Source organism: Phalacrocorax carbo, chromosome Z, assembly GCF_963921805.1.
Source record: "Phalacrocorax carbo chromosome Z, bPhaCar2.1, whole genome shotgun sequence".
Classification (NCBI taxonomy): domain Eukaryota; kingdom Metazoa; phylum Chordata; class Aves; order Suliformes; family Phalacrocoracidae; genus Phalacrocorax; species Phalacrocorax carbo.
This window is the reverse complement of record NC_087548.1, coordinates 69,738,112-69,753,264: the sequence shown is the minus strand read 5'-3', so window position 1 is coordinate 69,753,264 and position 15,153 is coordinate 69,738,112. Positions and strand designations below refer to the sequence as shown.

At 47.4% G+C, this 15,153-nt stretch overlaps 4 protein-coding genes across 4 annotated transcripts; all 4 read right to left on the bottom strand.

Moving 5' to 3' along the window:
- Nucleotides 1-779: 779 nt before the first annotated feature.
- LOC104039818 (tetraspanin-3) lies at nucleotides 780-1,625 on the bottom strand. The gene has a single exon (XM_009513431.2). The coding sequence runs from the start codon at nucleotides 1,623-1,625 to the stop codon at nucleotides 780-782; it is 846 nt and encodes a 281-aa protein (XP_009511726.2).
- Nucleotides 1,626-5,208: 3,583 nt separating this feature from the next.
- Nucleotides 5,209-6,057, bottom strand: LOC135310680 (tetraspanin-3-like). Its single transcript, XM_064439556.1, has one exon. It carries the CDS (start codon nucleotides 6,055-6,057, stop codon nucleotides 5,209-5,211), a length of 849 nt encoding a protein of 282 aa, XP_064295626.1.
- A 3,583-nt stretch (nucleotides 6,058-9,640) lies between these two features.
- Nucleotides 9,641-10,495, bottom strand: LOC135310679 (tetraspanin-3-like). The gene has a single exon (XM_064439555.1). The coding sequence runs from the start codon at nucleotides 10,493-10,495 to the stop codon at nucleotides 9,641-9,643; it is 855 nt and encodes a 284-aa protein (XP_064295625.1).
- Nucleotides 10,496-14,078: 3,583 nt separating this feature from the next.
- Nucleotides 14,079-14,927, bottom strand: LOC135310678 (tetraspanin-3-like). Its single transcript, XM_064439554.1, has one exon. It carries the CDS (start codon nucleotides 14,925-14,927, stop codon nucleotides 14,079-14,081), a length of 849 nt encoding a protein of 282 aa, XP_064295624.1.
- Nucleotides 14,928-15,153: the final 226 nt, after the last annotated feature.

The following is a 15,153-nucleotide window of genomic DNA, read 5'->3' as shown; positions in this document are numbered from 1 at the left end:
AGGAAAGGAGAATTGACTCATTCCTTGCTTTGACATGAAGTAAATGAATCAATACAGACAGACTTTCTTCTTCCTCTTTAATTCATTAATTACTCCAGTGCAAGTCCTGAGATAACTACCCCTCCTGCTGTATCTCATCTTATTAGTTACTCAGCTGCTCTTAAGTGTATCTCCTCCACTTAGATTGCACCCTCATGCCACTTCAAAAATTGGCATTTCTTTTCACTGACAAATAAGTTAGTGTCTAACCCAGTGTTTGAAAGGAAAAGGGGGGTGGGGGGGCCAGAAGTGTTAAACTTCCTCCAAAGGACTCCTTTTAGGAATACCAAAGCCTTAAAAGCGTGAAGGTGGAGGAACCTACTTTTTAATTACTCTTCAAGATTCTAGGACTGTTGAGATTTGGTCCAACAGTACAGGTCGTGACCTCACAACATTCTCCCCTGAGCAAGACATACCTCTACCTACTGCCTCCCCCCCACTCGCACACAATAGTTCCGTGCTTGCACATGCTGAAGACCCTCCCCTCCCTGCTGTGACTTCCAGCATGAAGTTTTTCAGACACAGGGTGCTTATGAAACAGGAACTGGGGGGAAACTGATCTAGTACTGTAACATTAAAGAAAAAAAATGCAACAGTGATCAATTAGTTTTATTGACATACAAATATAATAACAAAAAAGTTGTTTTCTTCCAGTGCAACTGCAGAGTGGTACAAAACCACGGAAAGATGCAGCACGTTCAGCAATGTTGCCAGCGCCTGCAGACCTACGAGAAGCTAGATTAATCCAGAATTTGAAAGTCATGGAATGGCTGATACTTCATCAGGATGCCATTGCTGATACAAGCAAACAGCTCCAAGACACTTAGCGCAATACAGCACCAAAATATGTAGAGCATGACAAAATGCAACAGGTGTTCCAGCTTCTTTAAACAGCCCTCCTGAAAAAGCTGCTCCCGATGGCCTAAGTCACCCCTGCAGTGAGAGTACTTCTCCTTACAGCAGCTTTCAGGGACACGAGCTTCCTCACCTGGAAGATGCCGAGAAGCAGCTGTTGCCTTTAGCCAGTCTGTGTAGTTCTGGACCCCACAACACTGCAGATTCCTCTGTAGCACATCCAGATCCCTGCTGCCAGGGCCCTGGGAGTGCGTTCCGTTGTACTGATAGACAAGGTTACCCATAGTGCTTTTCAGCTCAGAAGCCATCCGAATAGAGTAGACCTTTGCCAGAACCGCCAAAGACATTTCTAGGCAAAGAAGCATTAGCAACAAGTACATGAGAGCCCCTCGCTGGCAGCGGGAGCTGTTAGCAGAAACAGAGATAGCCAAAAACCCAGTCAGTAGCGAGGTAAGTGCAGCTGCAACAGCCAGCCAACCAGAGAGAGACAAGGAAGACTCCTGAAATAAATATCTGTAGTTCTTGTACAACAGGATCACAAAAACTCCACCAGCGGCCAGAGCTATAGCGACGCCCCAGAGGATGACGCCTAGGATCCTCAGCAGATGACGAGCAAAGGGCCCAACCCAGAAGCCCTTGCAGCGCCACGAAGGTGATGATAACCGTAACAATAATGATGATGATAAATCATCTGAGGACGAGGCCAAAAACGCCCTAGCTCTAGCTCTCATTCTGCCTACTCCTAGCAGCCCAAAGCCTGACCACCACCATTTAAGAGGTCTCCACCCCACTCATCCAGGTGCAGCAGACGACTTCTCCACCCAGAAACAGCTCACAAGGGAGCAACACTGATGGGACTCTGTCAGTACAAAGACTAGGCCCTGCTTCAGGTAATCCCGTGCTGCTGCTTGTTCAGCGTAGCCTGCAGAAACCACGGGCGTACGTGCCAGCCTTGCTGCTGAGAGGTCATTTGTGCTGCTGTCATTGGAGGCATTTGCAGTTTGAGGAGGAGACCTGGAAAAAGGCTGCACCCCTTGCTTTACTACGTTCATGTGCTCAAGAGCTAAATGCAGAGAAATGGTCAAGGGGGTAGCCAGCAGTGCTAGTTCAGGTCACTTAGACTGCCCAAGTGAAAGAGAGAACGAGAAGCCGGCTATCAATCCTACAGCAGTAGCCAAGATGGCAACAAATGCACAAGTCAGAGTCATTAACAAAGGAATAGTATAAGCAGAGCTATTCGGTCAGGGATATCTGTAGGTAACACTCACGCAGACTCATTAGCCTTCCCAGTACACTTACCACTCATTAGATTTTAGGAGGGGCATAATGATGTCAATAACATTTTGCCCTTTTTCACTCAGCAAGATTTCTGTGTAGATAGTTTCAATTCCTCAAGACACCTGGACGAGAAATCCCTACCATTTCAGACCCGTGTCTCTCGGTTTGCATCATCAAGTGATTTGACCGAGTGCTGGAATGACGGAACACAAACTGTAAGAGCGGTATTAACTTTTCCTTGTGTGTAAAGAAACTGAATTAAGCACCAGCTAAATGACTTCACAACAGTCCCAAAGGCAATTAATGCCACCTTTCAGCCAGCGGAAGAGCATTATGGCTCAAACGTGTGACACAGCAGAGCCTGCAGAAAACTTGCCGCAGGTGCCGGAAAGGCAGATCCCAAGGCCAACAGTGATTCCCTGATCGTCCTGTTGAAGTCCCATAACAACTCTCCTGTTCCTCAGGATGCAGGGCAGGGCTAGTACAAAGGGCATGCGTAAGGGAGAATACAGAGAAATGATCCCCATTTGCAGAAAGATGAGCACCTGCAAACCCTGCAGAAGATCAGAGCACGTCAGGGCTCAGATCCCTGGAACCCTGGCAAATTCTCAGCAAAGCCGACGATCCCACATCCCTCAGATGTTTGACAAGGACCTGTTGCTGTTACGTAAGTGAAGCACACACAGGTGTTGGGCTGATCCCCATGAAAATGTCTTGCTAAGTGCTGTGCAAACGTGTCATTAAGACTAATTATTTTGGAATGAAATAAATTGCTTTTATTATTTTTAATCTTGCCATTATCAGTAATTAACATGCAGTGATTAGCTTGAGAAATCTTAACCAAATGCTTCTTTCAGAGCTGTTCTAGGATGTGTGTTTTCCTGCAACTGTTCTCTGAAGCCTGTCTCTGCCCTCTCTCCTGTTCAGCTTGCTGCTGCTCCCAGCCCTCCAGCTGGGTGGCTGTTGCTGCTATTCACTCCTCCTCTTGAATGCCTTTTTTCTCCGATTGCTACGTTCTGCATCAGGAAGAGGGAGAAGCGGGGGAACAGAGAGGATTTCCCCTCACATCTGTACCCACAGGCAAACTACACCGACTTAGTGTTTCCACGGTGCAGAGGAAACCTACTGAAGTGTGAGGAAACATATCAGAAAATACTGCGAGGAGTAACAGCTGCTTATTGCTAGCTTGCAGGCTTTGTGAAAAAAAAAAAAACAAACCACATGCACCTGCCTCTTTGCCTTTCTGCCCTTCCCCATGCTTATAGAACTTAACGAGATATTAAGATCTGAGTTACAACACTGTTTCGTTTAACTTATTCCGCAGTCTCTGAAATGTGTTAGAAATCCTCAAACTGCCTACAGGAGGATTTTACTGCACCTCTTGTTCGTTTCAGCCAGAGTAACTGTCGTCCCCTCCCTGAATGCAGAGGAGAGAATTTCAAGGGTTATTGAAGCCTAGAGACTCTTACCTTTCTAAAGAGTCCCCAAATGTAATAACTTCCCATTTACTTATATCTGACTCTTTGGACCCCTGTGCGGAATTTTTTTTATTTATTTATTTTTCACTTCTTTCCTACGGCTGTGGGACAGAGAGGCAGGGGGAGAGAGAAGGGTGAAGTGGCTTTTGTAAGTGGAGGGGTTTGTGCTGCCACAGGCCTGCCACCTTCCACTGGTGCCTTCGTGCTGCCTTAGCTCTGCATGGAGAGCTGTGAGCCAGCCCACAGGAGCAGGTAACCATCCACGCAGAGCATCCTCCTGAAGTCAGGACTTCTGTGGCGGTACAAGCAGGCAGGAGATCCCGCACGCCTGCCCAGTCCAGTGGTTTTTGTGACCCAGGCAGTTTCCTTGCTCCCAGTCTGGTAAAGCCTAATGCGGTGCACTTGTAGGCCCTGGAGATTCCCTATGTACGGTTACCAAAGGATGCAGCTGCCGCAGTAACCATTTGCAGGTCGGTAGTGAGGCTGGGAGCATTTCCCAAACATACATACGAGGCTACACAAGACTGCACTGTGCAGCCCAACACCGGTGGAGCAGAGCCTTTACCAGCACCTCCCTAAACACCAACCGCATTGACATAGACAAGACCACGGATAGCCCATATACCGACTCAGTCCCTTTCAGCACATGCAGACTAGAGTGAGACCCACAGGAAACGGATAAGAGAAGGATTTAGTAAGAGTACGGCAAACGTGCCTTAAGAAAAAGCAGCATATTGCTGTTGTCGTTCAAGCGTGCGTATGACCCCACATAACTTTTCAGGAAAGGAGAATTGACTCATTCCTTGCTTTGACATGAAGTAAATGAATCAATACAGACAGACTTTCTTCTTCCTCTTTAATTCATTAATTACTCCAGTGCAAGTCCTGAGATAACTACCCCTCCTGCTGTATCTCATCTTATTAGTTACTCAGCTGCTCTTAAGTGTATCTCCTCCACTTAGATTGCACCCTCATGCCACTTCAAAAATTGGCATTTCTTTTCACTGACAAATAAGTTAGTGTCTAACCCAGTGTTTGAAAGGAAAAGGGGGGTGGGGGGGCCAGAAGTGTTAAACTTCCTCCAAAGGACTCCTTTTAGGAATACCAAAGCCTTAAAAGCGTGAAGGTGGAGGAACCTACTTTTTAATTACTCTTCAAGATTCTAGGACTGTTGAGATTTGGTCCAACAGTACAGGTCGTGACCTCACAACATTCTCCCCTGAGCAAGACATACCTCTACCTACTGCCTCCCCCCCACTCGCACACAATAGTTCCGTGCTTGCACATGCTGAAGACCCTCCCCTCCCTGCTGTGACTTCCAGCATGAAGTTTTTCAGACACAGGGTGCTTATGAAACAGGAACTGGGGGGAAACTGATCTAGTACTGTAACATTAAAGAAAAAAAATGCAACAGTGATCAATTAGTTTTATTGACATACAAATATAATAACAAAAAAGTTGTTTTCTTCCAGTGCAACTGCAGAGTGGTACAAAACCACGGAAAGATGCAGCACGTTCAGCAATGTTGCCAGCGCCTGCAGACCTACGAGAAGCTAGATTAATCCAGAATTTGAAAGTCATGGAATGGCTGATACTTCATCAGGATGCCATTGCTGATACAAGCAAACAGCTCCAAGACACTTAGCGCAATACAGCACCAAAATATGTAGAGCATGACAAAATGCAACAGGTGTTCCAGCTTCTTTAAACAGCCCTCCTGAAAAAGCTGCTCCCGATGGCCTAAGTCACCCCTGCAGTGAGAGTACTTCTCCTTACAGCAGCTTTCAGGGACACGAGCTTCCTCACCTGGAAGATGCCGAGAAGCAGCTGTTGCCTTTAGCCAGTCTGTGTAGTTCTGGACCCCACAACACTGCAGATTCCTCTGTAGCACATCCAGATCCCTGCTGCCAGGGCCCTGGGAGTGCGTTCCGTTGTACTGATAGACAAGGTTACCCATAGTGCTTTTCAGCTCAGAAGCCATCCGAATAGAGTAGACCTTTGCCAGAACCGCCAAAGACATTTCTAGGCAAAGAAGCATTAGCAACAAGTACATGAGAGCCCCTCGCTGGCAGCGGGAGCTGTTAGCAGAAACAGAGATAGCCAAAAACCCAGTCAGTAGCGAGGTAAGTGCAGCTGCAACAGCCAGCCAACCAGAGAGAGACAAGGAAGACTCCTGAAATAAATATCTGTAGTTCTTGTACAACAGGATCACAAAAACTCCACCAGCGGCCAGAGCTATAGCGACGCCCCAGAGGATGACGCCTAGGATCCTCAGCAGATGACGAGCAAAGGGCCCAACCCAGAAGCCCTTGCAGCGCCACGAAGGTGATGATAACCGTAACAATAATGATGATGATGATAAATCATCTGAGGACGAGGCCAAAAACGCCCTAGCTCTAGCTCTCATTCTGCCTACTCCTAGCAGCCCAAAGCCTGACCACCACCATTTAAGAGGTCTCCACCCCACTCATCCAGGTGCAGCAGACGACTTCTCCACCCAGAAACAGCTCACAAGGGAGCAACACTGATGGGACTCTGTCAGTACAAAGACTAGGCCCTGCTTCAGGTAATCCCGTGCTGCTGCTTGTTCAGCGTAGCCTGCAGAAACCACGGGCGTACGTGCCAGCCTTGCTGCTGAGAGGTCATTTGTGCTGCTGTCATTGGAGGCATTTGCAGTTTGAGGAGGAGACCTGGAAAAAGGCTGCACCCCTTGCTTTACTACGTTCATGTGCTCAAGAGCTAAATGCAGAGAAATGGTCAAGGGGGTAGCCAGCAGTGCTAGTTCAGGTCACTTAGACTGCCCAAGTGAAAGAGAGAACGAGAAGCCGGCTATCAATCCTACAGCAGTAGCCAAGATGGCAACAAATGCACAAGTCAGAGTCATTAACAAAGGAATAGTATAAGCAGAGCTATTCGGTCAGGGATATCTGTAGGTAACACTCACGCAGACTCATTAGCCTTCCCAGTACACTTACCACTCATTAGATTTTAGGAGGGGCATAATGATGTCAATAACATTTTGCCCTTTTTCACTCAGCAAGATTTCTGTGTAGATAGTTTCAATTCCTCAAGACACCTGGACGAGAAATCCCTACCATTTCAGACCCGTGTCTCTCAGTTTGCATCATCAAGTGATTTGACCGAGTGCTGGAATGACGGAACACAAACTGTAAGAGCGGTATTAACTTTTCCTTGTGTGTAAAGAAACTGAATTAAGCACCAGCTAAATGACTTCACAACAGTCCCAAAGGCAATTAATGCCACCTTTCAGCCAGCGGAAGAGCATTATGGCTCAAACGTGTGACACAGCAGAGCCTGCAGAAAACTTGCCGCAGGTGCCGGAAAGGCAGATCCCAAGGCCAACAGTGATTCCCTGATCGTCCTGTTGAAGTCCCATAACAACTCTCCTGTTCCTCAGGATGCAGGGCAGGGCTAGTACAAAGGGCATGCGTAAGGGAGAATACAGAGAAATGATCCCCATTTGCAGAAAGATGAGCACCTGCAAACCCTGCAGAAGATCAGAGCACGTCAGGGCTCAGATCCCTGGAACCCTGGCAAATTCTCAGCAAAGCCGACGATCCCGCATCCCTCAGATGTTTGACAAGGACCTGTTGCTGTTACGTAAGTGAAGCACACACAGGTGTTGGGCTGATCCCCATGAAAATGTCTTGCTAAGTGCTGTGCAAACGTGTCATTAAGACTAATTATTTTGGAATGAAATAAATTGCTTTTATTATTTTTAATCTTGCCATTATCAGTAATTAACATGCAGTGATTAGCTTGAGAAATCTTAACCAAATGCTTCTTTCAGAGCTGTTCTAGGATGTGTGTTTTCCTGCAACTGTTCTCTGAAGCCTGTCTCTGCCCTCTCTCCTGTTCAGCTTGCTGCTGCTCCCAGCCCTCCAGCTGGGTGGCTGTTGCTGCTATTCACTCCTCCTCTTGAATGCCTTTTTTCTCCGATTGCTACGTTCTGCATCAGGAAGAGGGAGAAGCGGGGGAACAGAGAGGATTTCCCCTCACATCTGTACCCACAGGCAAACTACACCGACTTAGTGTTTCCACGGTGCAGAGGAAACCTACTGAAGTGTGAGGAAACATATCAGAAAATACTGCGAGGAGTAACAGCTGCTTATTGCTAGCTTGCAGGCTTTGTGAAAAAAAAAAAAACAAACCACATGCACCTGCCTCTTTGCCTTTCTGCCCTTCCCCATGCTTATAGAACTTAACGAGATATTAAGATCTGAGTTACAACACTGTTTCGTTTAACTTATTCCGCAGTCTCTGAAATGTGTTAGAAATCCTCAAACTGCCTACAGGAGGATTTTACTGCACCTCTTGTTCGTTTCAGCCAGAGTAACTGTCGTCCCCTCCCTGAATGCAGAGGAGAGAATTTCAAGGGTTATTGAAGCCTAGAGACTCTTACCTTTCTAAAGAGTCCCCAAATGTAATAACTTCCCATTTACTTATATCTGACTCTTTGGACCCCTGTGCGGAATTTTTTTTATTTATTTATTTTTCACTTCTTTCCTACGGCTGTGGGACAGAGAGGCAGGGGGAGAGAGAAGGGTGAAGTGGCTTTTGTAAGTGGAGGGGTTTGTGCTGCCACAGGCCTGCCACCTTCCACTGGTGCCTTCGTGCTGCCTTAGCTCTGCATGGAGAGCTGTGAGCCAGCCCACAGGAGCAGGTAACCATCCACGCAGAGCATCCTCCTGAAGTCAGGACTTCTGTGGCGGTACAAGCAGGCAGGAGATCCCGCACGCCTGCCCAGTCCAGTGGTTTTTGTGACCCAGGCAGTTTCCTTGCTCCCAGTCTGGTAAAGCCTAATGCGGTGCACTTGTAGGCCCTGGAGATTCCCTATGTACGGTTACCAAAGGATGCAGCTGCCGCAGTAACCATTTGCAGGTCGGTAGTGAGGCTGGGAGCATTTCCCAAACATACATACGAGGCTACACAAGACTGCACTGTGCAGCCCAACACCGGTGGAGCAGAGCCTTTACCAGCACCTCCCTAAACACCAACCGCATTGACATAGACAAGACCACGGATAGCCCATATACCGACTCAGTCCCTTTCAGCACATGCAGACTAGAGTGAGACCCACAGGAAACGGATAAGAGAAGGATTTAGTAAGAGTACGGCAAACGTGCCTTAAGAAAAAGCAGCATATTGCTGTTGTCGTTCAAGCGTGCGTATGACCCCACATAACTTTTCAGGAAAGGAGAATTGACTCATTCCTTGCTTTGACATGAAGTAAATGAATCAATACAGACAGACTTTCTTCTTCCTCTTTAATTCATTAATTACTCCAGTGCAAGTCCTGAGATAACTACCCCTCCTGCTGTATCTCATCTTATTAGTTACTCAGCTGCTCTTAAGTGTATCTCCTCCACTTAGATTGCACCCTCATGCCACTTCAAAAATTGGCATTTCTTTTCACTGACAAATAAGTTAGTGTCTAACCCAGTGTTTGAAAGGAAAAGGGGGGTGGGGGGGCCAGAAGTGTTAAACTTCCTCCAAAGGACTCCTTTTAGGAATACCAAAGCCTTAAAAGCGTGAAGGTGGAGGAACCTACTTTTTAATTACTCTTCAAGATTCTAGGACTGTTGAGATTTGGTCCAACAGTACAGGTCGTGACCTCACAACATTCTCCCCTGAGCAAGACATACCTCTACCTACTGCCTCCCCCCCACTCGCACACAATAGTTCCGTGCTTGCACATGCTGAAGACCCTCCCCTCCCTGCTGTGACTTCCAGCATGAAGTTTTTCAGACACAGGGTGCTTATGAAACAGGAACTGGGGGGAAACTGATCTAGTACTGTAACATTAAAGAAAAAAAATGCAACAGTGATCAATTAGTTTTATTGACATACAAATATAATAACAAAAAAGTTGTTTTCTTCCAGTGCAACTGCAGAGTGGTACAAAACCACGGAAAGATGCAGCACGTTCAGCAATGTTGCCAGCGCCTGCAGACCTACGAGAAGCTAGATTAATCCAGAATTTGAAAGTCATGGAATGGCTGATACTTCATCAGGATGCCATTGCTGATACAAGCAAACAGCTCCAAGACACTTAGCGCAATACAGCACCAAAATATGTAGAGCATGACAAAATGCAACAGGTGTTCCAGCTTCTTTAAACAGCCCTCCTGAAAAAGCTGCTCCCGATGGCCTAAGTCACCCCTGCAGTGAGAGTACTTCTCCTTACAGCAGCTTTCAGGGACACGAGCTTCCTCACCTGGAAGATGCCGAGAAGCAGCTGTTGCCTTTAGCCAGTCTGTGTAGTTCTGGACCCCACAACACTGCAGATTCCTCTGTAGCACATCCAGATCCCTGCTGCCAGGGCCCTGGGAGTGCGTTCCATTGTACTGATAGACAAGGTTACCCATAGTGCTTTTCAGCTCAGAAGCCATCCGAATAGAGTAGACCTTTGCCAGAACCGCCAAAGACATTTCTAGGCAAAGAAGCATTAGCAACAAGTACATGAGAGCCCCTCGCTGGCAGCGGGAGCTGTTAGCAGAAACAGAGATAGCCAAAAACCCAGTCAGTAGCGAGGTGAGTGCAGCTGCAACAGCCAGCCAACCAGAGAGAGACAAGGAAGACTCCTGAAATAAATATCTGTAGTTCTTGTACAACAGGATCACAAAAACTCCACCAGCGGCCAGAGCTATAGCGACGCCCCAGAGGATGACGCCTAGGATCCTCAGCAGATGACGAGCAAAGGGCCCAACCCAGAAGCCCTTGCAGCGCCACGAAGGTGATGATAACCGTAACAATAATGATGATGATGATAAATCATCTGAGGATGAGGACGAGGCCAAAAACGCCCTAGCTCTAGCTCTCATTCTGCCTACTCCTAGCAGCCCAAAGCCTGACCACCACCATTTAAGAGGTCTCCACCCCACTCATCCAGGTGCAGCAGACGACTTCTCCACCCAGAAACAGCTCACAAGGGAGCAACACTGATGGGACTCTGTCAGTACAAAGACTAGGCCCTGCTTCAGGTAATCCTGTGCTGCTGCTTGTTCAGCGTAGCCTGCAGAAACCACGGGCGTACGTGCCAGCCTTGCTGCTGAGAGGTCATTTGTGCTGCTGTCATTGGAGGCATTTGCAGTTTGAGGAGGAGACCTGGAAAAAGGCTGCACCCCTTGCTTTACTACGTTCATGTGCTCAAGAGCTAAATGCAGAGAAATGGTCAAGGGGGTAGCCAGCAGTGCTAGTTCAGGTCACTTAGACTGCCCAAGTGAAAGAGAGAATGAGAAGCCGGCTATCAATCCTACAGCAGTAGCCAAGATGGCAACAAATGCACAAGTCAGAGTCATTAACAAAGGAATAGTATAAGCAGAGCTATTCGGTCAGGGATATCTGTAGGTAACACTCACGCAGACTCATTAGCCTTCCCAGTACACTTACCACTCATTAGATTTTAGGAGGGGCATAATGATGTCAATAACATTTTGCCCTTTTTCACTCAGCAAGATTTCTGTGTAGATAGTTTCAATTCCTCAAGACACCTGGACGAGAAATCCCTACCATTTCAGACCCGTGTCTCTCGGTTTGCATCATCAAGTGATTTGACCGAGTGCTGGAATGACGGAACACAAACTGTAAGAGCGGTATTAACTTTTCCTTGTGTGTAAAGAAACTGAATTAAGCACCAGCTAAATGACTTCACAACAGTCCCAAAGGCAATTAATGCCACCTTTCAGCCAGCGGAAGAGCATTATGGCTCAAACGTGTGACACAGCAGAGCCTGCAGAAAACTTGCCGCAGGTGCCGGAAAGGCAGATCCCAAGGCCAACAGTGATTCCCTGATCGTCCTGTTGAAGTCCCATAACAACTCTCCTGTTCCTCAGGATGCAGGGCAGGGCTAGTACAAAGGGCATGCGTAAGGGAGAATACAGAGAAATGATCCCCATTTGCAGAAAGATGAGCACCTGCAAACCCTGCAGAAGATCAGAGCACGTCAGGGCTCAGATCCCTGGAACCCTGGCAAATTCTCAGCAAAGCCGACGATCCCGCATCCCTCAGATGTTTGACAAGGACCTGTTGCTGTTACGTAAGTGAAGCACACACAGGTGTTGGGCTGATCCCCATGAAAATGTCTTGCTAAGTGCTGTGCAAACGTGTCATTAAGACTAATTATTTTGGAATGAAATAAATTGCTTTTATTATTTTTAATCTTGCCATTATCAGTAATTAACATGCAGTGATTAGCTTGAGAAATCTTAACCAAATGCTTCTTTCAGAGCTGTTCTAGGATGTGTGTTTTCCTGCAACTGTTCTCTGAAGCCTGTCTCTGCCCTCTCTCCTGTTCAGCTTGCTGCTGCTCCCAGCCCTCCAGCTGGGTGGCTGTTGCTGCTATTCACTCCTCCTCTTGAATGCCTTTTTTCTCCGATTGCTACGTTCTGCATCAGGAAGAGGGAGAAGCGGGGGAACAGAGAGGATTTCCCCTCACATCTGTACCCACAGGCAAACTACACCGACTTAGTGTTTCCACGGTGCAGAGGAAACCTACTGAAGTGTGAGGAAACATATCAGAAAATACTGCGAGGAGTAACAGCTGCTTATTGCTAGCTTGCAGGCTTTGTGAAAAAAAAAAAAACAAACCACATGCACCTGCCTCTTTGCCTTTCTGCCCTTCCCCATGCTTATAGAACTTAACGAGATATTAAGATCTGAGTTACAACACTGTTTCGTTTAACTTATTCCGCAGTCTCTGAAATGTGTTAGAAATCCTCAAACTGCCTACAGGAGGATTTTACTGCACCTCTTGTTCGTTTCAGCCAGAGTAACTGTCGTCCCCTCCCTGAATGCAGAGGAGAGAATTTCAAGGGTTATTGAAGCCTAGAGACTCTTACCTTTCTAAAGAGTCCCCAAATGTAATAACTTCCCATTTACTTATATCTGACTCTTTGGACCCCTGTGCGGAATTTTTTTTATTTATTTATTTTTCACTTCTTTCCTACGGCTGTGGGACAGAGAGGCAGGGGGAGAGAGAAGGGTGAAGTGGCTTTTGTAAGTGGAGGGGTTTGTGCTGCCACAGGCCTGCCACCTTCCACTGGTGCCTTCGTGCTGCCTTAGCTCTGCATGGAGAGCTGTGAGCCAGCCCACAGGAGCAGGTAACCATCCACGCAGAGCATCCTCCTGAAGTCAGGACTTCTGTGGCGGTACAAGCAGGCAGGAGATCCCGCACGCCTGCCCAGTCCAGTGGTTTTTGTGACCCAGGCAGTTTCCTTGCTCCCAGTCTGGTAAAGCCTAATGCGGTGCACTTGTAGGCCCTGGAGATTCCCTATGTACGGTTACCAAAGGATGCAGCTGCCGCAGTAACCATTTGCAGGTCGGTAGTGAGGCTGGGAGCATTTCCCAAACATACATACGAGGCTACACAAGACTGCACTGTGCAGCCCAACACCGGTGGAGCAGAGCCTTTACCAGCACCTCCCTAAACACCAACCGCATTGACATAGACAAGACCACGGATAGCCCATATACCGACTCAGTCCCTTTCAGCACATGCAGACTAGAGTGAGACCCACAGGAAACGGATAAGAGAAGGATTTAGTAAGAGTACGGCAAACGTGCCTTAAGAAAAAGCAGCATATTGCTGTTGTCGTTCAAGCGTGCGTATGACCCCACATAACTTTTCAGGAAAGGAGAATTGACTCATTCCTTGCTTTGACATGAAGTAAATGAATCAATACAGACAGACTTTCTTCTTCCTCTTTAATTCATTAATTACTCCAGTGCAAGTCCTGAGATAACTACCCCTCCTGCTGTATCTCATCTTATTAGTTACTCAGCTGCTCTTAAGTGTATCTCCTCCACTTAGATTGCACCCTCATGCCACTTCAAAAATTGGCATTTCTTTTCACTGACAAATAAGTTAGTGTCTAACCCAGTGTTTGAAAGGAAAAGGGGGGTGGGGGGGCCAGAAGTGTTAAACTTCCTCCAAAGGACTCCTTTTAGGAATACCAAAGCCTTAAAAGCGTGAAGGTGGAGGAACCTACTTTTTAATTACTCTTCAAGATTCTAGGACTGTTGAGATTTGGTCCAACAGTACAGGTCGTGACCTCACAACATTCTCCCCTGAGCAAGACATACCTCTACCTACTGCCTCCCCCCCACTCGCACACAATAGTTCCGTGCTTGCACATGCTGAAGACCCTCCCCTCCCTGCTGTGACTTCCAGCATGAAGTTTTTCAGACACAGGGTGCTTATGAAACAGGAACTGGGGGGAAACTGATCTAGTACTGTAACATTAAAGAAAAAAAATGCAACAGTGATCAATTAGTTTTATTGACATACAAATATAATAACAAAAAAGTTGTTTTCTTCCAGTGCAACTGCAGAGTGGTACAAAACCACGGAAAGATGCAGCACGTTCAGCAATGTTGCCAGCGCCTGCAGACCTACGAGAAGCTAGATTAATCCAGAATTTGAAAGTCATGGAATGGCTGATACTTCATCAGGATGCCATTGCTGATACAAGCAAACAGCTCCAAGACACTTAGCGCAATACAGCACCAAAATATGTAGAGCATGACAAAATGCAACAGGTGTTCCAGCTTCTTTAAACAGCCCTCCTGAAAAAGCTGCTCCCGATGGCCTAAGTCACCCCTGCAGTGAGAGTACTTCTCCTTACAGCAGCTTTCAGGGACACGAGCTTCCTCACCTGGAAGATGCCGAGAAGCAGCTGTTGCCTTTAGCCAGTCTGTGTAGTTCTGGACCCCACAACACTGCAGATTCCTCTGTAGCACATCCAGATCCCTGCTGCCAGGGCCCTGGGAGTGCGTTCCATTGTACTGATAGACAAGGTTACCCATAGTGCTTTTCAGCTCAGAAGCCATCCGAATAGAGTAGACCTTTGCCAGAACCGCCAAAGACATTTCTAGGCAAAGAAGCATTAGCAACAAGTACATGAGAGCCCCTCGCTGGCAGCGGGAGCTGTTAGCAGAAACAGAGATAGCCAAAAACCCAGTCAGTAGCGAGGTGAGTGCAGCTGCAACAGCCAGCCAACCAGAGAGAGACAAGGAAGACTCCTGAAATAAATATCTGTAGTTCTTGTACAACAGGATCACAAAAACTCCACCAGCGGCCAGAGCTATAGCGACGCCCCAGAGGATGACGCCTAGGATCCTCAGCAGATGACGAGCAAAGGGCCCAACCCAGAAGCCCTTGCAGCGCCACGAAGGTGATGATAACCGTAACAATAATGATGATGATGATAAATCATCTGAGGATGAGGACGAGGCCAAAAACGCTCTAGCTCTCATTCTGCCTACTCCTAGCAGCCCAAAGCCTGACCACCACCATTTAAGAGGTCTCCACCCCACTCATCCAGGTGCAGCAGACGACTTCTCCACCCAGAAACAGCTCACAAGGGAGCAACACTGATGGGACTCTGTCAGTACAAAGACTAGGCCCTGCTTCAGGTAATCCTGTGCTGCTGCTTGTTCAGCGTAGCCTGCAGAAACCACGGGCGTACGTGCCAGCCTTGCT

Excerpts from the sequence above, each read along its gene's own strand:
- LOC104039818 (XM_009513431.2), bottom strand. The coding sequence starts at position 1,625 with ATGAGAGCTAGAGCTAGGGCGTTTTTGGCCTCGTCCTCAGATGATTTA.
- LOC135310680 (XM_064439556.1), bottom strand. The coding sequence starts at position 6,057 with ATGAGAGCTAGAGCTAGGGCGTTTTTGGCCTCGTCCTCAGATGATTTA.
- LOC135310679 (XM_064439555.1), bottom strand. The coding sequence starts at position 10,495 with ATGAGAGCTAGAGCTAGGGCGTTTTTGGCCTCGTCCTCATCCTCAGAT.
- LOC135310678 (XM_064439554.1), bottom strand. The coding sequence starts at position 14,927 with ATGAGAGCTAGAGCGTTTTTGGCCTCGTCCTCATCCTCAGATGATTTA.